This window comes from Hippopotamus amphibius, chromosome 17 (genome assembly GCF_030028045.1).
Source record: "Hippopotamus amphibius kiboko isolate mHipAmp2 chromosome 17, mHipAmp2.hap2, whole genome shotgun sequence".
Taxonomy (NCBI): Eukaryota; Metazoa; Chordata; class Mammalia; order Artiodactyla; family Hippopotamidae; genus Hippopotamus; species Hippopotamus amphibius.
In genome coordinates this window covers 14,029,066-14,054,774 of record NC_080202.1, presented here as the reverse complement: position 1 = coordinate 14,054,774, position 25,709 = coordinate 14,029,066, and the positions used below count along the sequence as shown (strand labels likewise).

General features: G+C 45.3%; 2 protein-coding genes across 6 annotated transcripts in view; one reads left to right on the top strand and one right to left on the bottom strand.

Moving 5' to 3' along the window:
* Positions 1–158: 158 nt before the first annotated feature.
* TLCD3A (TLC domain containing 3A) lies at positions 159–25,217 on the bottom strand. 3 transcript variants are annotated; one of them, XM_057715925.1, is made up of 6 exons: positions 25,093–25,217; positions 8,680–9,607; positions 8,177–8,260; positions 3,454–3,658; positions 2,251–2,346; positions 159–1,808 (listed from the first exon to the last, which is right to left on the bottom strand). In XM_057715925.1, the coding sequence occupies exons 2-6, from the start codon at positions 8,799–8,801 to the stop codon at positions 1,539–1,541; spliced, it is 777 nt and encodes a 258-aa protein (XP_057571908.1). In that variant the 5' UTR covers positions 8,802–9,607; positions 25,093–25,217; the 3' UTR covers positions 159–1,538. The 3 variants fall into 3 exon arrangements, with proteins under 3 accessions (XP_057571908.1, XP_057571910.1, XP_057571909.1); XM_057715926.1 differs by lacking the exons at positions 3,454–3,658; positions 25,093–25,217 and having other exon boundaries at positions 1,674–1,808; XM_057715927.1 differs by lacking the exons at positions 2,251–2,346; positions 3,454–3,658; positions 25,093–25,217 and having other exon boundaries at positions 1,671–1,808.
* Positions 25,201–25,709, top strand: part of VPS53 (VPS53 subunit of GARP complex) — a 131,745-nt gene continuing 131,236 nt past the window's right edge. For all 3 annotated transcript variants that reach the window (XM_057715915.1, XM_057715914.1, XM_057715916.1), the window contains exon 1: positions 25,201–25,709. In XM_057715915.1, coding sequence (XP_057571898.1) covers positions 25,623–25,709 — 87 coding nt within the window. In that variant the 5' untranslated portion in view covers positions 25,201–25,622.

The window sequence follows — 25,709 nt, the reverse complement described above, 5'->3', positions numbered from 1 at the left end:
CGCACATCCCCTTCCTCACAGCAGCCCACCTCTGCCAGTTACTCCGATAAGAACACAGAACAGAAACAAAAGCACACAGCAGCCTTTCAAGTCAGGTCACAGGACGGGTCTTACCGGAAGTCGGTATGGATGTATTTCACAAACGAGAATAAGTTGGAAAATATTAATGCAATTTAGTCACCACAGGGGTGATTTATAAAGTAACAAAACGGTAAAAAAAAATTACAGCGTTTTATGTTTTTTAAATGGCACCCATTAAAGACTGAAATAGTCAAAATTTGAGACAGTTACACATTCAGTACTTTAAAAATTCATGAACAACAAATTAAAAGGCACTTTTAAAAATCTACCACTTGGGAAAAAACTTCATGGTAGCAGTTTCTAAAACCCATCCTTGTTAAGGAACAATTAGTGTTGGCACCGGAGGATCCTATTTGCAAATGGTAGGTGAAAGGGTCAGTCCACAGAAGGTATTTTGGCCAGGGCTGTCTTGCACTCCTGCTGTCCAGCCTTCTACGGCTAAATGGCGGTGACTCAGACAGGAACAGGCTTTGGACCACAAGCTCTGGCGTATCAGGAGGCAGTCTAGATGAGACCTCTCACGGTTTGGAACATAGAAGTCTGTTCCACCTCGTGTGAAAGGACAGTGTCAGGGTGGGCTTACCCAGTGAATAGCTCAGCAGCTGTCATTTCACTTTACCCCTATAGTTTTTAACAAGAGCATCCTGTGTGTGTGGATATGGGGAGAGCTGGGCTTGAGGGACATGCTGAAAAGGGAATAGTATCTATGACTGTTGACAAGCTCACAAGTTTGACACTGGTCTAACCAAGTCAGCCCACAGATGTGCTGACATTGGCCTTCCTTCCTACTCAGGTGCTTCAGGTTGCCATCCCTGCCACCTACCCTGCCCTGCCAGTGAGGCTTCTGATTGGCAGTCAGTAGACAGGAGAATTCAATGTTGGCACATGGATGAAAGGATGAGGCAAAGGACCAATGGGTTATCTAGTAAACAATAAAAAAAACTACCTACCCACAATGATTTTCCCAGGCCAACATCACAAGAAATTATTTCAAAAAAAAAAAAAAAAAGTCATGACTTGCTTCTGCTGGCCCAGCATGTGTGGATACTGCCCTGAGTGGTTGGAAAGGTGGGGAGCCACCAATATTAGGATCAGGCAGGTGCCCAGCTACTTATCACCTTGGTCTGCCTATCTCCACACCCCGTGCTTCTACCTCCCAGAGCCCTCGAGATAAGGCCCAAGGAAGGATCCTTGGGCTTTGCATTAAAACCACCTTGCTGCCAGTGAAGGTCTGACAGGATCCAACAGTTGTTGTAAGAAAAAAGTGCTTTTGCAAAAGGGGCAGGTTAGAAGAGGGAGGTGATACGAATATTCTTTCAAAAAACTCAAATCCATCTGTTTATCAATACCCGAAAGGCTGAGGCCACCCACGGCACAATCTGCAATTTGGTCCACGGAATACTGAGTGGAGGAGGCAGCGAGTATGAGGAGGCGCCCTTACTGACTCTTGGGAGCAATTAACCATCCTTTTTGCCTGGGGGGGCATCAAAGAGCCGGGCTGCCTTCTTGCACAGCAGAGAGAACCAGTAGATCTGGGGAGCTATGAGGAAGGCGTTGGCCACGTTGCAGTAGAATGGGATGTGGAACGGCACCTGGAGCAGGCTCAGTCCCTGCTGCTGGCCGTATGACCAGTACATGAAGGGGAAAAGGAGGATCCGACATAAGAAGAAGGTGGTCAGCGTGAGGATTCCATTCACCTTGTACAGCAGGGTGTGCTGCTGCTTTAGCTGAAAAAGAGGGAAGGAGAACACAGGGTCACCTTCGGGGAATGACTAGCCTGAGTCCCACAACATACAGGCAAGCGTTTCCTTTTCCGACACTTATACAAAAGATGATTGAGCACTACCGTATTTGTGCATAAAGTTTCATATTTTTTCCAACAGTGATGTGTAATTTGACCTAAGCCACCCAGCTGACAGGAGCACTGGAATGATGGATTAGAGGAACTGTGGCCAGGGTAAACATGTATAAAGAAATGAGTCAAATTTGAATCAAACGTAAAATTTCACCCCCATTAGCTCGGAAGACCAACTACCTTTAAGTCTGTTCCAGGGTCTCCTACCCAACTATTTGTATCAGTAAAGGGATTTCTCCAAACCCTCCTAATCTACCAAGGAAAAGCAGAGTCCGTTCCCTTGGCACTCTTTCTGCCACTCAGTTCCTAAGTACCTGAATCAGAACTCTGCCCAGTGACACAAATGGAGTGCTCAGCTCTGCTGTGAAGATGCAGCCAACAAAGAAGTCCCCAAGCTCTCCCCTGAGCCTCTGCAGAGGAAAAAGGGAAAAAAGTAATGGAGGTTAAGGAACCACCGGAAGGAAAATTGTAACTAGGGCTCTTGAGAAGGGTAACCCTGAGCAGCCATGCAGGGAAAGGGAAGCGCTAAACGGGCCAGCGCAGACCAGATCACACTGCGGCCTCCACAGCAAACGCACTTGGAATCACCAGGGTCCAGAGGCCACTGCATCACACACCAGGCTTCCTCTAGAATTTCAGTATCAGCCAAAAGGAACTCTGCGGCCCACTTCTGGGTGTCCAGCTTAGTCACGCCAAGGGCACTTAAGCCAGTTCAGTTCCACAAAATACGTGCCAGGCCCCATGCTTGATGCTAGGGTCCCAACGCAAAGAGACTCAAAGAATGTCTCGCACTCTGCCTCTCCTTTTATGCTTTCAAGAAAGCAGCATAGAATGGAATAGCAGTTCTCTTAGTACCACCGAGTGAGGTACAAAAACTCTTAGAGCCCCATTTTCTTCATCTATGATAGAGGGCTAACAACTTCTAATTATCATTTTTATTTCTAATAATTTCTAATGATTATTAGAAAGCTACGAGTTTTTAAATCAAGCACCTGTCACCCAGTAGGCACTCGGGAATTACTAGTTTCCCCTCTGCATTCCCACTTCTCTTCCTTGTTGGGTGAATTTTTTTTTTTTTTTTTAATGGGAAGAAATGGACCTTGGGAGAAATTACGAGGCTATTTACTCTGAGAGTCTGTGCTTTTGTGACATAAATATAACGCATACAGCCCTCTCTGGGCACTATTAGAGCAAATAACCAGTTGATGGAGCTACTCTCATTTCTTTAAAGCAACTTCTATGTTGTTTCATATTGTATATTGGTTTTAGATTGTATGAACTACAGGCAAACCCTCTGACAAGTGCTCAGGAATCACAGAGGGCTGGGGGATTGCCAGTAAAGAGGATCACAGACATTTCATTCAATTCCTTTCCACACTGTGGCAGCAGCTGGCAGGAGGGCAGTGGGTGCAGCAGGAAAGGGGAGGAAAAGGGGGCAACCTGACGGTCAGGATACCCAGTTCAACAGCAGACACAAGTGACCAAGCCTACTGGTGGCTGTCCTGGGAGGCCATTACCTGGGCAACCGGCACAAGGACAAACAGAATGACAGCATGGTGCGTGATCATGAGGCGGTTTTTACTGAGGAAGTTTCGAAAAACGGTGAGGGAATGTCTGCTGCTCTGGTCCCCGGTTCGGCACCATTCACAGAGGTACATAGCATAGGAGTCATAGATCATGTATGGAATCAAAAACCAGACATATTCTCGGGCAAGCCAGTGCCTGAAAGAAAGCATATGGATGGTCCAGGAAGTAATTATGGATATCAATTATAAAGGCTCTTCTTAATTATGAAGCCTCTTCTTAAACACATTTGCTTCAGCTTTGTACTTCATCAGCTGTTTTTACTCCAGATACTTTACAATGAAGGTGCTGAAACTGATAAATAAGGAAAGTGAACAACTTTCTCTAAATTCAGGGCAAACTCATAAGTGTCAAAGGCAGAAAGCAAGGATTCACTCAGCAGTGTGGTTTTCAGTGCCTTGCCGTCACTATTTGCCTGGTTTAGCTATTCATTTGTATGGATCTTCCGGTACTTTGTGATATAAGCTGACTTTGATACAGACATCTCTACCAATGATTCAACAGGCCCACCAAGAAACTGGTTTGAAAGGTGGCCCAAATCCCAAACCAACATTTCCAGTTTAACTCCACTCAGTTACTCAGTAGTTGGGAGATTCCTCTTGCATCCGTTTGCAACCCCATCCTCGGGAGTTTCTGGGAAGTAACCCCGGTCCCTTTCCATGGCTAAACACAGTTCACTCATTAAGAAAAATATGTCTGGAAACGAGCCCAGAGCTCAAGGACTACCTTACAGCAGAAAGATACCAAAAGGGAAGCTAGGACAAAAGACAGTGCTCCCATTTACTTGTCCAAAGGGGTTGAGTCAATATTTGCTGAGTCAAAATGATAGTTTATCACTGTCCCAGAGCAGATTAGAAGGGAAGTCTCCATAATTTCCAAAATTTTGTTCCTAAAATAGTCATTCGACAAAAAATACACGTGAAAAAACAAATCTAAACTGAAATCATGCACTGTCCTGGGAAGGATTAGACTCACTAACTCCGCAAAGTTTTATCGAGCACCCATGTGTTAGGTAGGAGAAACCGTTTAGTTTTACGGTTCTCAAACTACCGGAACATCAGAGTCACTTGCAGTGCTTGTTAAGGGCTCCACGCCCCAGAGACTACACATGGTGTGTCGAGGGTCTCAAATCTATAGTTTTCACTTTGTCTCAGGTGATTTAACCTAAGGAGCCAGTCCACTGAACTGCAATGCTGGGATATACAGAGAGAGTGCCATTCACATTTCTGTTCCTGAATGATTCCACACTTACCACAGCAAAACTAAATAATGAGTAAGCAGTGAAACAGGCAAAAAAGTAACGGCAAATTTAACATACATGCAGGTAAATTAATTAGCCAAGTTCCACTGAGGCAAAAAGATGCAACATTTATTCTACTGCCCATCTGTGGTCTCCATTGCTTTCTTGAAGCAATTCCAAGTGAAACAACTATGAAGAGCTATTAAAAGCTCAGCTGAAATATAACTGACCTCTCCCCTTGAGTGGAGCCTAGGTTTTTAAAATTTTGCACACAGTACCACTTCAATAAGATGCAAAATTGTGGCTGTTAGTTGAATCCCCTAAAGACTTATCAGCAAGCTATCTGGATGATAATCTTAGCTAGCACTAGTCTGGACCTTAACTTTATAAAATGAAGATAATAATCCTTGTCTTACTCCCCTGACAGAGTTATTGTGAAGATTAGAAAATTAAAAGTATGAGAGTCCTTTTATTTTTTATCTTTTTTTGCCACACCGCGCAGCTTTTGGGATCTTAGTTCCCTGACCAGGGATTGAACCCATGTCCTCAGCAGTGAGAGTGGAGTCCTAACCACTGGACCGCCAGGGAATTCCTGATGGGAGTCCTTTTAAATACAAAAAGTACTATCCAAATGTAAATGCTTAAGGAATTCCCTGGTGGTCCAGTGGTTAGGACCTGTCACTTTCACTGCTGGGCTGATCCGTGGTCAGGGAACTAAGATCCTGCAAGCATCCCGGTGTGGCGAAAAAAGAAAAGTGCTTAAATTGAGAAATTGCCTTGAGCTGTGACTCTCAGCTCTTTTAGGGATCTGGATCTCTAAGAAGCTGATGAGGACTTCCCTGGTGGTGCAGTGCTTAAGAATCTGCCTGCCAATGCAGGGGACATGGGTTTGAGCCCTGCTGCAGGAGGATCGCACATGCCATGGAGCAACTAAGCCTGCGAGTCACAGCTATTGAGCCCTCGAGCCACAACTACTGAAGCCTGCGTGCCTAGAGCCTGTGTTCCACAGCAAGAGAAGCCACCGCAGTGAGAAGCCCACACACCTCAATGAAGGGTAGCCCCCACTCTCCACAACGAGAGAAAGACTGTGCGCAGCAAGGAAGCCCCAACACAGTGAATAAATAAATAAATAAATATATTAAGAAAAAGAAGCTGATGAAATCCCTGGCTCTACACCACACTCTGCATATAATTTGGGAAGGCGCCTAGACACCCCCTCCTACCTACAGACATTCTATATGAAGGCCTAAAATTAAAAGGCATATAATAGAAAAATATTTGGATGTGCAGAATATGAACCCCAAAGGCTTTTTTGTTTTTCAGATGGTTTAGGTGCCTTTAGAGCATCGTTGTGCATCTATGTAAGTTGAGGGCACAGAAGGTGGTGTCTGTCTCCATTTTGCAAGCCGAGAGTGAATCTAAGGTGTAAAGACATACAAAAGGAGGACCCTGAAAGCCAAACTGAGATTTGCTACCATGCTCAAGCCACTGAGACACACAGCTTCCCCAGGGGAGAACACAACCATGCTACAGGACAGAAAGTTAATCGTGTGCAGATCTCTTTCTGAAATGTGTAGCAGCTGCCTGCTGCTTGCCCTAAAGTGCCAGGAGGAGGGCTGCTGCTTCTTAGTTTAATCTCTGTAAAGGAGGCGGGTTTAAAGTTTGACCTGACAAACTGGGGACAGTGAGGGAGCCTGCTGCACCATCTGAAAATGCTCAAAAAACTGAACCCAGCCAAGCAAATGCTGTTAGCCTTTCGTGTATGCAATCAAAGTCACTTGACCTATCTTCTCTCAGCATCAATTCATCGCCAATAACTGGTTTTGTCTAAAAAGAGGCAAAAGAAGAAAAGCACGAGGGCTTCCCTGGTGGCACAGTGGTTAAGAATCTGCTGCCAATGCAGGGGACACAGGTTCGAGCCCTGGTCCGGGAAGATTCCACATGCCATGGAGCAACTAAGCCCCGCACCACAACTACTGAGTCTGCACTCTAGAGCCCGTAAGCCACAACTATTGAGCCCATGTGCCACAACTACTGAAGCCCAAGAGCCTAGAGCCCGTGCTCCACGAGAAGCCACCACACCGAGAAGCCCGTGTACCACACCGAAGACCCAATGCAGCCAATAAATAAATAAATAAATTTATTGAAAAGAAAAGCACGAAAATCATGATGGTAGAATTAATCCCAAGTAAGATCCAGGCAATAAATTTGCAGGCCATGGTGAGAGAGATGCTCCCCTCCCATTCCAGTCCCAACAGGTGAAAAGCAGGACACTTAGCAGAGTCAACATGAGAAGGGGATCAGGAAAGGCTATTAACTTTCCCTGCACATGTGACGATTGCTCTTCAGCTTGACTGTGAGGAAGAAAGGGTGATTCTAGGAAGATAGGTGAAAAGGATGGCTTTAAAAAAGGGGTGGGGGCCCTCCTAGGTGGCCCAGTGGTTAAGAATCCGCCTGCCAATGCAGGGGACACGGGTTTGATCCTTGCCCCAGGAAGATCCCACATGCCAAGAGCAACTAAGCCCGTGTGCCACAACTACTGAGCCTGCGCCCTAGAGTCCATGAGCCACAACTGTTGAGCCCATGTGCCACAACTACTGAAGGCCACACGCCTAGAGCCCGTGCTCTGCAACAAGAGAAGCCACCACAATGAGGAGCCGCACACCACAATGAAGAGCAGCCCCTGCTCGCGCAACTAGAGAAAGCCCATGTGCAGCAACGAAGACGCAACGCAGCCAATAAATGAATAAATTTATAAAATAAATCAATAAATAAAAAGGGGGTGGGAGGGCACACCACTGTTGCCCAGGTGTAAACACTATACAAAGTATACCAGCCTGGTCTTTATGATTTGTTTCACTGGATGTGAACCCCACCTCTTTAACACACATATGAGTCAGTTTTCTGAAAGCTCCAGAAAGCTCTTCATCACCTTCACGTTTCAGAGGAAGACAAGAGCAGCATTTGTAAGGAAAGGGGTGGCATAAAGAAAGACCATAGAAGGGCTCTGCTAACCACACCGGATATATCTTGCCCAATGAATTCTCCAGAGCAGGACCCCAGTGAGATTATTTAAAAGAACCAAAAGCCATACTTCCACTTTTGAATAATTGTCACATTACTGCATAAAGAACTTGGACCGATGGAGCACACTGTCCACTTAACACGCCACCTTAAATAAGATTCAGACTGTCATTCTCTAGCACTTCAGTTTACTTTCTCCGAAGCTGAGGATTCTGAAGGAGGTGAGGAGAGGAGGAGGGAACTAATTATGGTGCCCAAGTTTCACCCATTCATCAGCTGCCTGACGGCATATGCTGATAAAGAACTAATGCCTGTGAGCCACTCAAATGTGGAAGCTTCGAAAAAGTTCAGCGCTGTGATTTGTGTAGCTTTCACCTGGCACTGGATGTTACCTGTCGGTGATCACGTTGCTACAGGAGCGGATGATGACGATCCCAGACCCGGTGGCCAACACAGCCTGCACTGAAGAAACCAGCCTAACGTGCGGCAGAAAAGAGAAGGGGGGGGGGGGGGCGCGCTCAATCCAGGCCCGTGGAGAGCAAGAAGCGAGAACTCTTCAACCTGATTCCCCCAGGCTGCCGCCGCGCTCCGGACCCCCAAAGCAGCTGGCAGATGTCTGCAGCGGGGAGCCGTCCCTCCCGGTCCTCATCAGCGTGGGCAGCTCCCCACCCTCCAGCCTCCTCCCGCTCCACCCTCCTCCGCCTCCCTCCCTCCGGGGCCGGACGCACAGGGTCCTCGGAGCGCTCCGGCCGGCGCCGCGGAGGGGGCGACGACCCGGGAGGCAGCCCCCCCCCCACCGCTTCCTGTCGCCCCCCTTTTCCGCCCTGGGCTCAGCGCGGGGAGGGCGCAGCCGGGGCGGGTGCCCCGGCGGCGGCGGCGCGGCCTCGCCCCGTACCTGGTGCTGATCATCACGCAGTCGTTGCGGGTCCAGGCGGGCCGCGCGCGCCGCAGCCCCCAGGTGCAGAGCCCGAAGAGCCCCGGGAAGAAGAGCGAGCCCCAGGCCAGCGGCAGCAGCATCGGTGCTCGGGCTCGGCCGCGCCGCTCGGCGCCCTCGGCGTGGCTCGGTCGGCTCCGCGCGCGCGGCTCCGGGACTGGCGCGGCCCGCCCGCCCCTATTCCTACCCCCTGCCCTCCGCCCCCGCCCCGGCCCCGGCCCCGGCCCGCCGCGACTCCGGCCGCGAGCCCGCGGCGCCACTCCCCGCGTGACCAGGCCGCGGACCGCGATAGGCGCGGGCCGGCCGGGCGGGGCGGGGTCTCGCCGCCGTCGCCCCTGGGCCCCGAGGCTTCCCCGGCTTCCCCGGCCGGCGAGTGGGCGGCGGCGGGAGCTGCTGCCCGCCCGGCCCCGAGCGCGCGGACGCTGCGCCCCCGACCAGCGGCGCGCGAGTGGCCGTCGCCGGGCGGAGGCCGAGGAGGCAGCGCCGAGGCTCTCGCGGCTTCTGTTCCGTCACCGCGGACGCCTCCCCCTCCCTCGGGGACCCGCCTGGCCGACGAGCTGCCCCGCACCTGCCCACGGCCCTCCTCTCCTCCCCAGCCCCCGGCCAGGCGGGCGGGTGGGGGAGGCCCGGAGAGAGCCAGGTAGGAAAAGGCGCGGGGGCGAGCCCCCGGCCCAGCAGGGTGGGGCGAGCCCGCGGGGCAGGGGCGTGGCCCGGCGCGAACGGGGCGGTGGGCGTCTCTCCCGGGGAAGGAAGGAGAGGGCGGGTGGGCTTGAGGCCCTCTCCCCGCCTGGCTTATCATGAAACACTCTCGCTTCCAAGCGGGAGCTTTAAGGAAATGGCCTCTCTTGCCGTCCAGAGATGGCTTTTTCACGTCCTGCCCAGCATTGCTCTGAAAAACATGAAATCCTGCTGCAAGATCCAGCAGTTCCCCTCTCAAACCACACATCCAGGTGGCATCTCATGGCCGCAGACTTTCCGTGGTACTACGGTACTGTCTCTAGGCTTTGGATCAAGATGCTGTCCCGTCTTGGTGACTGTTGTTGTCGTTGACAACGTCGTCCTTATTTCAAAGTTCTTGGGCCAGATGCCCTGAACTTGAGTGGGTGGAATCGAATTATTTCCACTCAGCATTAATCACATAGCACCAATACAGTAACTTCAGTATTACTGGCTTTTCTTCTCTTGGGACTTGCCAGAATTTTTACTTTGGTCTGTATCTTCCTCAGCTTACAGATGTGGGGGGGAGGGGGGGAAGACAATTCATTTATGTCTAGTGCAATTGAAAGGTACTGTGGGTCTCTTCAGATCACCATTATGCAAAATGCAGACCAAAGCCCCATAAGAGGACTTTGGAACAGCTGGGTTCAGCCTCCCTGGGCCACTTTCCTCATTTGTGAAATGAAGAGGCCTAATTACAAGCTCTCTTAGGTTCTTCCAGCTCAAAATTCTTAAGCTTCTACGGCTTTTATAAGGTAACAGATTATTGCTTTAGATGTCAGTTAAATTTCTCTAACATGGCAGTTGCTGGTGTAGAAGCAGATACAGAATTAAACAGGGCTTTTAACATCTTCCTGTATGTAGTTAAGGTGAGGGATTTCACCAACATTAAGGAAGCAGAAAAACAAAGAAAAGTCTGCTATTTCTTCCGCTTAGGGCAACATCTCTAACTCCCAAATTTACCACTAACACACTTGGTGAAATAAGAAAGATACTTCAGTTTGGTAGCAAGGTATCTGGCAAATAAAAAGCTTTCTGTATATTCACATTCGCAGGTGGATAAAGGACAGCTATTTGTAAACCTTCCATCCTCTCCAGAACAACAGATCCTTCTGCATTGCAATTTCTACTCCCTACCCGTTTATCCCAGTCACTTCTAGCTCCAGCTTTTCCAGAGAGGGACAAGCGGTCACAAGTCCTCCCTGCCTTCTCTCCTTAAAGGGATCAGCAACATGCATCAAGGATGCCAGTACTTTTAACTGATGGGAATCAATCTATTCCCTGTGCAAGAAGTCGTTTGTACAGCTCTTAAGGAGTCTATGAAATGAAAACAAAACAACAGATGTTTCATGCCTAGAAAATAGCCAGTAAAACCAGTGTCCAACACCATGCTCATGAAGTCACCAAAATGTTTAGGTTGAATCACCAGAAGGGCAACAAGCATAAAGGGAGCCCTGGCTTTTCTTTTATTTTACAGGTTAAGGTGGGGTTTTTTTTGTTTTTAAATTTATTTATCAGCTGTGTTGGGTCTTCGTTGCTGCACACGGGCTTTCTCTAGTTGCAGAGAGCGGGGGCTACTCTTCACTGTGATGCACAGGCTGCTCACTGTGGTGGCTTCTCTTGTGGAGCACGGGCTCTAGGAGCACGGGCTTCAGTAGTTGCAGCACACGGGCTCAATAGTTGTGGCTCACTGGGCTCTACAGCGCAGGCTCAGTAGCTGTGGCGCACGGGCTTAGTTGCTGTGCAGCATGTGGGATCTTCCTGGAGAAGGGATCGAACCCGTGCCCTCTGTATCAGCAGGCAGATTCTTAACCACTGTGCCACCTAGGAAGTCCTATATTAAGTTTTATTTGGGGCAAAATGAGGACTGCAGCCCGGGAGACAGCATCCCAGATAGCTCTGAGAAACTGTTCCAAAGAGGCAGGGGGGAAGATTAGTATATATGTAATTTTGGTAGAGGAGGCGAGCCCTGGCTTTTTAAGTGGGCAAACAATAAAGTCAGAAAGCATCAAGCTTTATTTTACACAAACTTCTACTCACCATTCAAGTCTTGAGTCAGATGTTTCCTCCTGAAATAAGGTTTCTAATTACCTGTCTCTCCAGGCAGGTTTATAAGTTCATTTTCTAAACTGCCTTTGCATTTGAGTAGTGAGCATGTTGGGTTTTATTTGTATGCTCTTTCTTTGAAACAGGACCATGTCGGGAGTTCCCTGGTGGTCTGGTGGGGTGGTTAGGACTCGGCACTCTCACTGCAAGGGCCTGGCTTCAATCCTGGTTGGGGAATTAAGATCCTGCAAGCTGAATGGTGTGGCCAAAAAAAAAAAAAACCAACCCCACAAAAACAAAAAAACAGAATCTTTTCCTTTTGTTTCCTAAGCTACACCTGGCACATGCAAGTGCCCAATAAATGTTTGATACTTTTTCTTTTTTTTTTGTGGCGCACGGGCTTAGTTGCTCCGTGGCATGTGGGAATCTTCCTGGAGCAGGGATCGAACCTATGTCCGCTGTATTGGCAGGCGGATTCTTAACCACTGCGCCACCTAGGAAGCCCTGTTTGATACTTTTTAAGGCTAATGCTTATTGAGTAGTTACTATGTGCCAGGTACTGGGTCCAACATCTTGCACGCGTTATTTCATTGGTTCCTCACGAAAAATCTGTTGTCCTCTCTGTGTGTGAGTGTGTGTGTGTCTGCAAAGTGACACCCAAAGCAACTAAAATATTGCTAAGGTGACACTGCTGGTAGCAGAGTTGGGATTTGAATTCAGTATTTCCTGCCTTCAAGGTCAATGTGCTTAATGACTATTCCGCCTGCAAACTTGATAAGCAAGGAGAGAGTATATAATTCTTTTTCACAATGTGGTTTCTGATTAATAACCGCAGTTCCTGATTGTTTACCCACAAACATAAATGTGTGGGTGGAGTTTATGGGCTCTAATGCTGCTATTATTAACACCATTTTATATTTATGTATAACTTTATAATTTTTCAAAGCACTTTACATATATTATCTCACTTGGTTCTCAAGATAACCCAGTGAGGTAAGTGAACATATTATTTTCATGTTCTAGATAGGGAAACTTGGGTGCAAATGGTAAACTGAATTGCCACCCTATGAAGTGGCAAGTCTCAAATTAGGCCCCAGGACTCCTGATTCACATACCAGGGTGATTTCAACTACTTCATGCTGTAGGATTGGGATTTAAGGAGGTTTTAATTATGCTTTCTTTGTGGGTTTCAGGAATGAAGTTTGGGTTATTGGATGTTAAGACATATTTACCAAATCAGAGTTAAACCGCTTGAATGGGAATTAATAAAGCTTCCAGTTGTGGAGGGCTGTGGTGGGATTTCTCGGTGGTTTCTTCTGCCACTGAGGTATATGATCCTGCTCTTTGGGCTCCATCTCTTCCATTACTTTATTTTTTTAATTTATTTTGATTGGAGTGTAATTGCTTTAATGTTGTGTTAGTTTCTGCTGTACAGTGAAGTGAATCAGCTATACGTATACATATATCCCCTCCCTCTTGGACCTCCCTCCCCACCCCCATCCCACCCATCTAGGTCATCACAGAACACCGAGCTGAGCTCCCTGTGCTATACAGCAGGTTCCCACTAGCTATCTATTTTACACATGGTAGTATATTTATGTCAAACCTAATCTCCCAATTCATCCCACCCTCCCCTCCCCTCCCCCGTGTCCACATGTCTGTTCTCTATGTCTGCATCTCTATTCCTGCCCTGCAAATAGGTTCATCTGTACCATTTTTCTAGTTCCCAATCTGAATACTATTAGGGGATAAAACACCTGACTCTCCCCACGTCTGTTCCCTGGTTTCTCCAGCCTTAAATTGAAAATTCCATATTTACTTGTAAAATACTTTCAGAATACTCAAGTGAGTATCATTAAGATATGTGATGTGTGGGGGGCTTCCTAGGAGGCGCAGTGGTTAAGAATCCACCTGCCAATGCAGGGGACACGGGTTCAATCCCTGCTCCAGGAAGATCCCACATGCTGCAGAGCAACTAAGCCCATGCACCACAACTATTGAGCCTGTGCTTTAGAGCCCGTGAGCCACAACTATTGAGCCCATGTGCTGCAACTACGGAAGCCCACATGCCTAGAGCCTGTGCTCTGCAACAAGAGAAGCCACAGCAATGAGGAGCCTGCGCACCACAACGAAGAGTAGCCCCCACTCACCACAACTAAAGAAAGCCTGCGCACAGCAAAAAAGACCCAACACAGCCAATAAAATTTAAAAAAAGAAAAAAGATATATGATGTGTGGGCTGCTATCTGGCATCTATCGGAAAAAAGGTTGAGATGCACACATGAACCATCTTCACACTGAGCTCCTGAACTGAAAGAGAACTCGGAGGTCTCCATCCACTCATCTACTTTAAAAATCATAACAGAGAAAATGAAACTCTTCTGAAATAAAAATTATTTTGTTTAGAACCGCACTTCCTTTCTGCATTAGGGACAGGTGAAGCAGAGAGAGCAGGAAGGAAGAGGAAAGGAGAAATGAAGGTATGGGAGGAGACATGGAGAGAAAGATACAGCACAGGAAGAAGATCCACTGGAAGAGACTGAGATACAGTTACAGGGAATAAAAAGGCCAAGATACACTCTTGGACACAAGAAAATACACAGATACACATACAGAGACTGGAATTCACAATATGTGAACAAGAGGAAAAGGGCTGTAAGACATAGAAAAAGATGAGGCGGACAAAGAGAAAGAGAGTGATGGCCATTCGTGGAACATCACTCCCTTTAGGCTACTGCCAGCAAAAGCCAGACCGTGTTTCAAGGAGGCAGCTTGCTCTCAGGACTCAGAGTGTGGGCCAGGAGGAAGTTAGTTGCCTTCTTCTTTTTTTTCTCCTGTACTTTGTTTGCTCTCAGTAAGAACACCTGATCAACACCTTTCAGTGATACTTGCACTGGTGTTTCCCCTCCAGACTGAATGCTCCTGAAGGGCAGGTGGGGCCCATCCATCCAGGAGGCAGCCATGGCATCCAGCACCAGGGTTAAGATTAGAGGACCTGAGTGCCTGTTCTGGCTCTGCTACTCAGGAGCTGTGTGACATGGGGAAAACTACCTACCCTAACTCAGAGGGTGGCTGTGAGAATTAGGTGAGATATTTTCAAAAATACATGTAAACTATGTGCAGGACAGGGACTTCCCTGGCAGTGCAGTGGTTAAGACTCCGTGCTTCCACTGCAGGGGGCGAGGGTTCGATCCCTGAACTAAGATTCCACATGCCACTTGGTGCAGCCAAAAAACAAAACAAAAAACCAAACTATATAACAGGGCAGAAGCTAGGGATTATTGTTCTTTCTCTTCGTATCCCCGCAGCACAGCTACTTGTTGTTAAGCTTCTCAATAAACATGTTGAAGATGCCCTAGGCCTGGGCTTAGCCGGCTTCCAGACTGCAGCTTCCTCAGTTTTATCCTCTACTATTTGCAAAAGCAAACTGTGAGTCCGAGAAGGAGAGACACACCCAGGCACATGGCTTCTGCAAACAATGGCCGCAGCTGCACACCACAGGGAAGTCTTTGCTTTTGTACACAGTGGTAATGATCCCTGTCAATAAAAACCATGATTTACACAAAGAGCTGATGATATAGTGCTTGCCTTTGTGTACCACTCCATGTTTTTCAAAGTCCTTTCACATATGTGTTTCCTTTGCTATAAATGCAAAAATGGCTTGTTTGCAGATGGCCCTACCTAACTAAAAGTAGAGCGAGTTCTAAACTCAAGCTCAAAAAAATATTCAAGGACGTTAATCCATTAAGGAAACTACTTTTGACATGAGTTAGAACCACCAAATCGCTGTGAACAAATTCAGCTGCCTTTCTAAATCATCGGATCAACAGTCTTCAGTGTTTTCATGTCTCATAAGTAATTCCATAAAAGGTTGATTTTGCCTACTCTACTTAACTAAACTCAGATGATTTCTATTTTTTATTTTTTTTTAGTTTTCTGGTCATAAAAGTAATACTTTAAAAAGCAAACATGCCCAATTTGGAAAATAATCATAAATAATGCCATCACTGAGAGATATTACTCTTGGATAATTAACATTCTATTATAATTCTTCCTAGTCTTCTTTATATGCATTTATTATGTATTTGATTAGATCATGCTTTAATTAATTTGAATATTATTTCACTTATAAGCATTTTCAATGTTAAGATTTTCACAAACCTAATTTTTAATAAGTCAGAAGTGATTTGATATTTGAATTATTATAGATTATCTTTCAAAGTCGGTTTTCACTGGTTTTGAAAGGAGTTCTTCCCTGGGGGTGAGAGCAGGTTTGTTTGTAGATGCACCTTGGCACACAGCATAGACAATGCCTTCATCTTTTCTGGTAACTTTATCCTTAAAAATATTAAGATTCCCATCCCTACTAGCACTCGGTTTCTGCTTTTAGAGGGGCATCATAATATCTGTGGAAACTCAAGCTCCTATTTAAGTATCTAGTTTTCTCATTTTATAGGCTGAGCTCTATTAACTTGTGTAGTAAACTACAGTTATGTAGGTACTTAAGAAATGAATGAAGGAAAAACCTTTCTGTGAAGCTAAGTCTGTGGTGTCTTTGGCCATGCACAGCCAGTTTGAACCCCAGGGGTTAATTACAGCTCACCAAGATTGTAGGTGAAAACCTAAATGGCCAGAAACTAAGAACAATGCAGAAAACTATAATTCAAAAAAGATGCATGCACCCCTATGTTCACAGCAGCATTATCCACAATAGTGAAGACATGCAAGCAACTGCAATGTCCATTGACAGAGCAATGGATAAAGAAGATGTGGTACATATTTATAGTGCAATCCTACTCAGTCATAAAAAAAAGAATGAAATAATGCCATTTGCAGCAACATGAACGGATGTAGAGATTATCATACTAAGTGAAGTAAGTCAGAAAGGGAAAGACAAATATCATATGATATCACTTACTTGTGGAATCTAAAAAATGACACAAATGAACTTATCTACGAAACAGACTTACAAACAGAGAGAACAGACTTGTGGTTGCCAAGGGGGAGGGAAGGGGAGGGGAGGGATAGATTGGGAGCCTGGGATTAGCAGAGGCAGACACTTACATAGAGAATGGATAAACAAGGTCCCGCTGTATAGCACAGGGAACTGTATTCAATATCCTGGATAAATCATAATAGAAAAAAATATTTTAAAAATAATGTATATATATGTATAACTGAATCACTGTTGTATAGCAGAAATTAACACATTGTAAATTAACTATACTTCACTAAAAGAAAAAAGGACAATGCAGAGAAAAGTGATTAGTTACAGAGACTTAAAAGTCTAATTTGGGAAGAAATCTTCGGTATATGTAGCAACAAGAACCGCAGGCCCAGGCACCCTAGCGCACGCTTGTGCGGCAGCTGAGTGTCACCGCTTGTCTGTGACTGACCTCGCAAACTATGAATGATCAGTCTAAAGACTAAATGGGGACTTCCTCGGTGGTGCAGTGGTTAAGAATCTGCCTGCAAGTGCAGGGGACACGGGTTTGATCCCTGCTCCAGGAAGATCCCACGTGCCGTGGAGTAACTAAGCCCATGCACCACAACTACTGAAGCCCCTGCGCCTAGAGCCCGTGCTCCGCAGCAAGAGAAACCACTTCAATGAGGAGCCCGCGCACGACACTGAAGAGTAGGCCCCACTCGCTGCAACTAGAGAAAGCCCGTGTGCAGCAACGAAGACCCAACACAGCCAATAAATAAGTAAATAAATAAATAAATTTATAAAGGCTGAATGAACTGTTGAGGTAAGAGCCAGGCTGAAATACATTTGCTTTGCACGCAGAGCAAATTCCTGTGTTGCCAGGTAACACGATGGAGCTGCCTAGCAGAGGTTTTAGAAGGATTTGGAAGGTTTTAAATAATATTAGTGTAAGATGAAGGGCAGGGAGCACTGCTAGTCAAGAGTCTGCCGCTTTCCTTCTTTTAAGAGGTATAAATCCACTGTTTCCTTATGCAGTATCTGTGCCTTGATTGGTTTGTCCTTGTATGTTGTCTTCTGTTTAGATGGTAAGTACCATGTCCGCTCAATCTGCTGCCGTTTGACATCTACTATTGTGGTCCTGGCCAATAGAGCAGCACACACATAAACCTTCAAAAAGGATTTTCACATTGAAAAGGAAGAGAAATAACTATCACTATTTTTCGAACAATATGGTAATTTATTGAGAAAAAAGAAAATCAACTGAAATATAGAATAAAACAGTTGAGGTAAGGTGGCTGGATACAAAATCGACACAAAAATAAATGGCTTTTCTATAAGCCAACACATAACAGAAATGGTAACAGAAAAAAAGGACCATTTACAATATTTTTTTAATTTATAAAATCACTAGTTTTAGTCCTAACAGGAAATATGCAAGACCTATATGAAGAAAGCCACAAATCTTTACTGAAAGACATAAAAGCCTAAAGAAATGGAGAGCATGGCCTAAAGATTCAATATAGTAAACATGTGAACTTGCCCCAAATTGATCTCTAAATTCTATACAATTCCAGTCAAAATCCCAGCATGTTTTTAATGGACTCCATAAACTCTTTCTAAAGCTTATGTGACTTAGAGAATATGTGCAAGAATGGCCAAGAAATATTGGAATGAAGAACATACATGGGGGATGGAGGAGGAATTTATAATATATTAAAACATCCTAAACTTGGTGTACCCCCCAAAAAATAAAAAAAATTTAAAAAAAGAAATTAAAAAAAAAAACAACATCCTAGACATTATTATAATTGGAACAGTGTAGAAGAAACAAATAGATCAATGGAACAAAACTGTCCTGAACCAGACCCACTAAATTTAATTATGGCAAGCACACCATACTCGTGAAGAAAGGAAGGGCTATGTGAGAAAATCACAGAAACTATTAGCCTTCTTCTGGAAAAAATAAAATTAGTTGAGTAGAGTCAGCCCAAAATTCATGCCCACCCAGAACCTCAAAATGTGACCTTATTTGGAAATGGGGTTTTTGCAGATTTAACTATGGTAAGAATTGAGGTGACATTGTACTGGATCATGATGGGTCCTAAATCAAATGAGAGAATCCTTAGAAGAGACAGAAAAGGACACGGGCACAGGGAAGAAGGCCAAGGGAAGATGGAGTACGAGATCAGAATTATGAGACTAGGAGCCAAGGAAGGTCAAGGGCTGCTGGCAGCCACCAGGAGCGAGGGGAGAGGCATGGGAGGGTTTCTCCCTCAGAGCCTCCAATAAGGAATTAATCCTGGGACTTCCCTGGCGGCACAGTGGTTAAGAATCCACCTGCCAATGCAGGGGACATGGGTTCGATCCCTGAGCCAGGAAGATTCCACATGCTGTGGAGCAACTAAGCCTGTGTGCTGCAACTACTGAGCCTGCTCTCTAGAGCCCGAGAGACACACCTACTGAGCCCATGCACCACAACTACTGAAGCTCGCATGCCTAGAGCCTATGCTTCACAACAAGAGAAGCTGCCGCAGTAAGAAGCCTGCACACCGCAACGAAGAGTAGCCCCCGCTCGTCACAACTAGAGAAAGCCCACAGACAGCAACAAAGACCCAATGCAGCCAAAGGGAAAAAAAAGAAAAAAAGGAATCAATCCTGCAAACTCCTTGATTTCAGACTTCTGGCTTCCAGAACTGTGAGGAAATAAATTTTTGTTGTCATAATGCTCCCAGCCTTTAGTAATTTGTTAAGGCAGCCCTGGGAAACTAATACAGTGCCCTCCCACACAGCAAACACAAACATAAATTCCAAATATATCAAAGGTTACACATAAAAAAGCAGCATTATAAATGTATTAGAAGAAAAATTTGAACACTATTCTTATAATTCACCAGCTAAAGAAAGCTTTCCCAAACAATGTATAAAACCCAGATGTCATATAGAAAAGGACTGATAGATTTGTGTACATTTTGAAAAAGCAAAAAACTACATCAGAAGTCACTATTAAGTCAAAAGACGAGTAACAGTTTAGAAGAAAATATTTGTAGTATACAGCAGAATAAGGGTTAATATTCAGAATAGTCAAAGAACTCCTGAAAATTATGAAGAAACACAAATGACCCAAAAGAATTATTCAAAGGATATAAAATGGAAATACACAGAAGAAATACAAAAGGCCCACGGAAGTTTATAAGTAAATATTTATAAGACTGATCATATCCAGTGTACACAAAGAAACGAGGATTATAGACACCTTTTTTTCAGTGCTGATAGAAGTATAAATATGTATTGCAAGGATACAGTGTTGTTTGTAATCGCAAAGAAAAATTAGGTATGATCTAAATATCCAGTAGTGGAGTGCAGGTCTTCCTCAGCTTATGGTGGTGTTATGTCTTGATAAACTCATCATAAGTTGAAAATATAAGTCGAAAATGCGTTTAATAGTATACCCAACAACATAGCTGAGCCTAGCCCATCTTAATTAAAAGTGCTCAGAATACCTACATTAGCCTACAGTTGGGCAAAATCATCTAACGCAAAGCTTGTTTTATAATAAAGTGTTGAACATCTCATGGCAATTTATTGAGTACTGTACTGAAGGTGAAAAACAGGATGGTTGTAAGTGTACCAGTTGTTTAGCCTCGCTTGCCTGGCTGACTGGGGGACGCAGCTCACGGCCTCTGCCCAGCATCATGAGAGTATATTCACCCAGCACGCCGCCAGCCCAGGAAAAGACCCAAATCCAAAATTCTAAGTGTGGTTTCTACTGAATGCCTGTTGCTTTCCCATTATCATAAAGTTAAAAAGTTGTAAATTGAACTATTGTAAGTCAAGTGGGAGACCGTCTGACATAAAATATTTTATGGCGTGGTCAAACTATGGGATACTATATAGCTGCTAAATGGAGAGACAGACCAAAATACAGAGAAAGATCTCCAGAACATACTGGAAATTTAAAGGGAAAGAGCAAATCACTGAACAATAAGTACAGTGAGATGTAACTTACAATTTTAAAAAAACTATAAACGTGATTGTACATATATTGCTACATAATCACGCCAAGAAAGGTTTGGAAGGGAAACACCGGACTAACAGAGCCACTTCTGGGGAGAGAAGTGTATATGGGTGTGTGTTGACTTTGTGTCTGTGGGGTGAGGTGAATTAAGAATGACTTACATTTTTCTGTGTTGTACAAGTGTATGAGGGTTTTGAAAGCTATAGTTAGAAATTTGATAAAGCAAGAAAAGCACACTGCCTTGAAAATTACATGAAAGGTAATATTTTTTAAAAATATGACATTCAAGAAATTCCCTGGTGGTCCAGTGGTTAGGACTCTGCACTCTCACTGCCAAGGGCCCGGGTTCAATTCCTGGTCATGGAACTAAGATCCCACAAGCCACCCAGTGCAAAAAAAAAAAAAAATTCATATAACACTTTTGGGGAGTCATCATTTTTCAAAGTAATGCTCTAACAGGACCTGGCTCAGGGAGGTTAGAAAGGCATTAAGAGCAAAAACACTCGTACTAGAACCTAACAGACTTTGGTGTCATCTTAGCAGGCCAGCACTTAGCTGCCTGACTTGGCTCCTCACCCTACGGTACCACCTACCTCAAGAGCTACGGAGAAGACTAAGAAATAACATATATGAGGGATTTCCCTGGTGCTCCAGTGATGAGGACTTAAGAGTTTCCACTGCAGGGGGCCCAATTTCAATCCCTGGTCGGGAAACTAGGATCCCACAAGCTTTGTGGCCAAAATAATAGTAATAGTAATAATAATAATAAGATATATGAAAACATAAATCGTGCATAAAGTACTATGTAAATGCACTGTACTGTATTAGTCCCTAAAACCGTTTGTTATCATTTAATGTAGTGGATTAGATCCCATAAAACGCTGTATAAGTACTGGGCACTAACTGATTGCACTACTGGAGTGCCTCTCTATCAAATGCTAAACTCTAAACCCAACAGATAAATGTGCTTAGGCTGGGGCAGTGAGGGCAAAGAAAAAGAGAACTGATGATAAGCAAAGTGAAGATTTTCACAGGCATTTGAAAATATGTGACTGACACTAAGGAGAGAAACCCAAGTATGGATAGAAAAGATCTGGAGACTACAGGTGGCTGTGAGAGTGGTCTCCCAAAGCAGTGATTCTCCATGGGGGACTGGGCAGGAAGAAATTATCAAAATCTTGAACAATATTATATTTATATTTAGGATATAAAACTTTTGACTGGCTTTCTGATGTAGACCTAAAAATGCTTAGCTGGGCAAAATATTCTTGGCTGATGGAGAATAGATAAAAACTACGTATCAGTGATTGTAAAGCTGGAGGGATGAGGACCACATGTTTTATTGGAATATCGTGTGTGGGAGGGGTGTTCGCAAGATTGTCATTTTTTTAATTTACTTTTTATAAAGTTTTTTTAAATTCATTAATTTATTGGCTGCGTTGGGTCTTTGTTGCCGCACACAGGCTTTCCCTAGTTATGGCAAGCGGGGGCTACTCTTCATTGCAGTGCGTGGGCTTCTCATTATGGTGGCTTCTCTTGTGGAGCACAGGCTTCTACTCACGTGGGCTCAGTAGTTGTGGCTCACAGGCTCTAGAGCGCAGGCTCAGGAGTTGTGGCTCACAGGCTTAGTTGCTCCGCGGCATGTGGGATCTTCCCGGACCAGGCTTGAACCTGTGTCCCATGTGTTGGCAGGCGGATTCTTAACCACTGAACCACCAGGGAAGTCCCAAGATTGTCATTTTTAAAAAATATTTATTTTGGGGCTTCCTAGGTGGTGCAGTGGTTAAGAATCTCCCTGCCAATGCAGGGGACACAAGTTTGATCCCCGCTCCAGGAAGATCCCACATGCCATGGAGCAACTAAGCCCATGTGCCAAAAAATAAAAATAAAAAAAATAAAAAATATTTATTTTGGCTGCACAGGGTCTTGGTTGCAGCACGTGAGATCTTTAGTTGAGGCACGTGGGATCTAGTTCCCCAACCAGGGGTCAAACCCAGGCTCCCTGCATTGGGAGCTTGAAGTCTTAACCACTGGACCACCAGAGAAGTCTCAAGATTGTTATGTTTAGCAGAAGGAAGATGGGCTTTAAAACACAAAATTTAAGAAATATTCAGTGGGATCCTTCTCCCCATAGAATTGCATACAAAATGTTATATAAGTAAATAGATCTTTCTGGGGAAAGGATGTATCCTATAGAGTTCTTCACCTCCTCCAAGGGGTTTCAGATTCAAAAAAGATTAAGAACTAGTGGTGTAGACCAGAGAGGAGTAGCTGAAGATCCAGCTCAGGGAATGTACCAGAACACAGCAGGAAGACAAGAAAAAAGGGCAGGAAGTGGCCCTGGCATTGTGAGAAACTTGAGGGTGGTTAGACACATTAATTAATGGTAGCTACATTATAATAATTGTACCAGTTAATTAATGTCAATTTTATAAAACAAGTGTTTATATTTGTTGTAATGGCAAGACTGGCACCAAAGGATTTGTCTCTTTCACCTGTGTAATTATCACTTTCTTGAGTGAGTGAAGGAATTACTATGAACCCAGTGTAGCCAATGGGGAAGGGTCCTGATTTAAAAGCACCCAGGAGCTGGCATATAGGCATGACTGAATGCCTGAGCCACCAGTGTGGGAACAGGGGAGCCGCTGAAGCTAGCTGGAGATTATAATCTCTTTAGCAAGAATGAGCATGCCTGGAGAACCAGAGTACCAATCAAAACAAAACTGGCTATTCAGGATATGCGAACATTCAGAACCATCTGAATGTCAGTCAAGAACACACGTCAGAAAATACCAGAATGAAGGACAGCAAAAGAACCTGTCATCATGAAAAGTCATGCACTTAAAACAGTCTATAAAGAAGTGCCAAAAAGACCTTTTGAATGAGATTTAATACAGAAATTAAACTATATGCCTCTACAAATTGGCTTGGGAGCTTTTGCCACCCATAGTGACAAGGATATAAGTGTGATTGTGCTTGAGGGTCCTAAGGAGGCATTGTGGAAATTTGTAGGGGGGTTTGCTTATCACAATGTTGGGGGAAGGGGTTATGCTACTGGCATTTAGTGGATAAAGACCACTTATTCAGACATTCTATGATTTTTTTTTTTTACAAGAAGTTTCATAAAAAGCCCAGCTATTTCAGGAGAAGGTCATTATGGAGATTGCTCTTAATGGAATAAAGACATTGTTTCCATCTTAGAAAATAACATACTCTGCACAACCTCTACTCAATTTATTACAGTACAGCTACTTCAAAAATAATGAAACCAGTTGCAAATAAAATAGGATATTGGAAGTTCCTTTTAACAGAGTTAGAAAAAAAACAGTAAACTGACAGAGGCACATGAAATTTAGAGATGTCACTGGATCTCATTAACAAAGGTTTTTTTTTTTAAGATTTAATTAATTAATTAATTTATTTATTTATGGCTGCATTGGGTCTTTGTTCCTGTGTGTGGGCTTTCTCTAGTTGTGACAAGCGGGGTCTACTCTTCTTGGGGTGTGCAGGCTTCTCAATACGGTAGCTTCTCTTGTTGCAGAGCATGGGCTCTAGGTGAGTGGGCTTCAGTAGTTGTGGCGCAAGGGCTCTAGAGCGCAGGCTCAGTAGTTGTGGTGCACAGGCTTAGTTGCTCCCTGGCATGTGGGATCTTCCTGGGCCAGGGCTTGAACCCGTGTCCCCTGCACTGGCAGGCGGATTCTTTTTTTTTTTTTTTAACTTTTTATTTGTTTATTTTTTACAATAAACTGCATATATTTAGAGTGTACAATTTGGTATTCCAGTCTCCCAATTCATTCCCCCCCCAACCCTCCCCACTTTCCCCTTTGGTGTCCATATGTTTGTTCTCTACATCTGTGTCTCTATTTCTGGCAGGCGGATTCTTAACCACTGCACCACCAGGGAAGTCCCCTTGCTATCATTTTTATAGGTACAAAATACACACACACATAAACTGGGACCACTGCCGTACATTTTTGTTTTCTGAAATATGCACATTTTCCCGTCATTAAATAATTTTCAAAACCATGATTTTGAGTCAATAATATTCTATTATGTAACCCATTTATATTTTTAAGCCTTCCTTTATTATTAGAAATTATATTGCTTCCATCTTTTCTTGACTACAATTTTGATTTAAAAAAAAAGTGGAAAAAAAAAAGCTAATTGGAGCCAGGGACTCTTCATCATGGAGTTTCACAATGTGTAACTGGCAAAACAACTCCCTCTTTGTCTGCAATTATCTCATTGGGTCTGGAGGAAAAGTGGTTCCACAGGGTGACCTGGCTTTTTCCTTTGTGGTGCATAGAACTAGACACCCTCATATTACCTGTATTACTAGCTTAAATTTGCACAGCGCTTTTAATATTTATCTCTCGCCACATCCTTGCAGGGTAAGTAGGGCCAATGGAGTAATTTGTCCAAGATCACACAGCTCATCATTGGTGGATCGTGACTTCGACACCAGACACTCAAGAGTCTCAGAAAGTCAACATTTCCCCAGGGCGGGGCACCGCCTCATCTGGCTCTTTTCCCCCGCCCCCGCTACTGCCACTGTGCAAGGGGCCCTCGGGTGCAGACATCCCCAGAAAACTCTGCCTAGGGGACTTTAACTCTTGTCAAGGGGACGCTGTCCCAGCCTACAAATTGTCCTTGGCAACGTCGCCACTTACCAGCTGGGGTCATTTCTCCCCCGATGGCTGGGGGGACACCTACTGCCACTGAGCAAGGGGCCCCCGGGAGCAGAAGGATCGCTGACCTCGCGGCCCGTGAGAGTTGCTGTCTTTTGATCGCGACGCTGCCGGGGCGCACCCTCACTGGGGAGTCCTGCCGGGGTGGCCGGGCCGTCCCCAGCTCCAGGGCCCGAGTGTGTGGGGGGGCGCCTTCGGTGAGGTGAAGCGGGTCCCCACCATCTTAAGAAGGGCTGACGGCAGGTGGGGGCCGCCGGACGAGAAGCCTGCCCCGGGAGACTCCCGGCAGGCGACGGGAACACCTCCTCCCGGCAATCAGAGGTCAGTCCTCCGGGATCCCAGAGTGCCCCGGGTCCCGGAAGTGCCTGGCTTTCCGGAAGTGCCCGACTGGCTGAGAGAGCCCAGGCTCGCCGGAGCGCTGCTGCTGCGGGGTTGCGGTTCTGCGGCTTGGGTGGCTGCAGGAGGCGCGGCCCGGGGTCGGAGTGGGCGTCGGGAGGGAGCTGGGCGGCAGCATGATGGAGGAGGAGGAACTGGAATTCGTGGAGGAGCTGGAAGCCGTGCTGCAGCTCACGCCAGATGTGCAGCTCGCCATCGAGCAG

Excerpts from the sequence above, each read along its gene's own strand:
- TLCD3A (XM_057715925.1), bottom strand. The coding sequence starts at position 8,801 with ATGCTGCTGCCGCTGGCCTGGGGCTCGCTCTTCTTCCCGGGGCTCTTC. Across the intron at positions 8,261-8,679 it reads TGCGTGATGATCAGCACCAG|GCTGGTTTCTTCAGTGCAGG; the intron begins GTACGGGGCGAG and ends GCCGCACGTTAG. Across the intron at positions 1,809-2,250 it reads TGGGCAGAGTTCTGATTCAG|CTAAAGCAGCAGCACACCCT; the intron begins GTACTTAGGAAC and ends CCTCTTTTTCAG.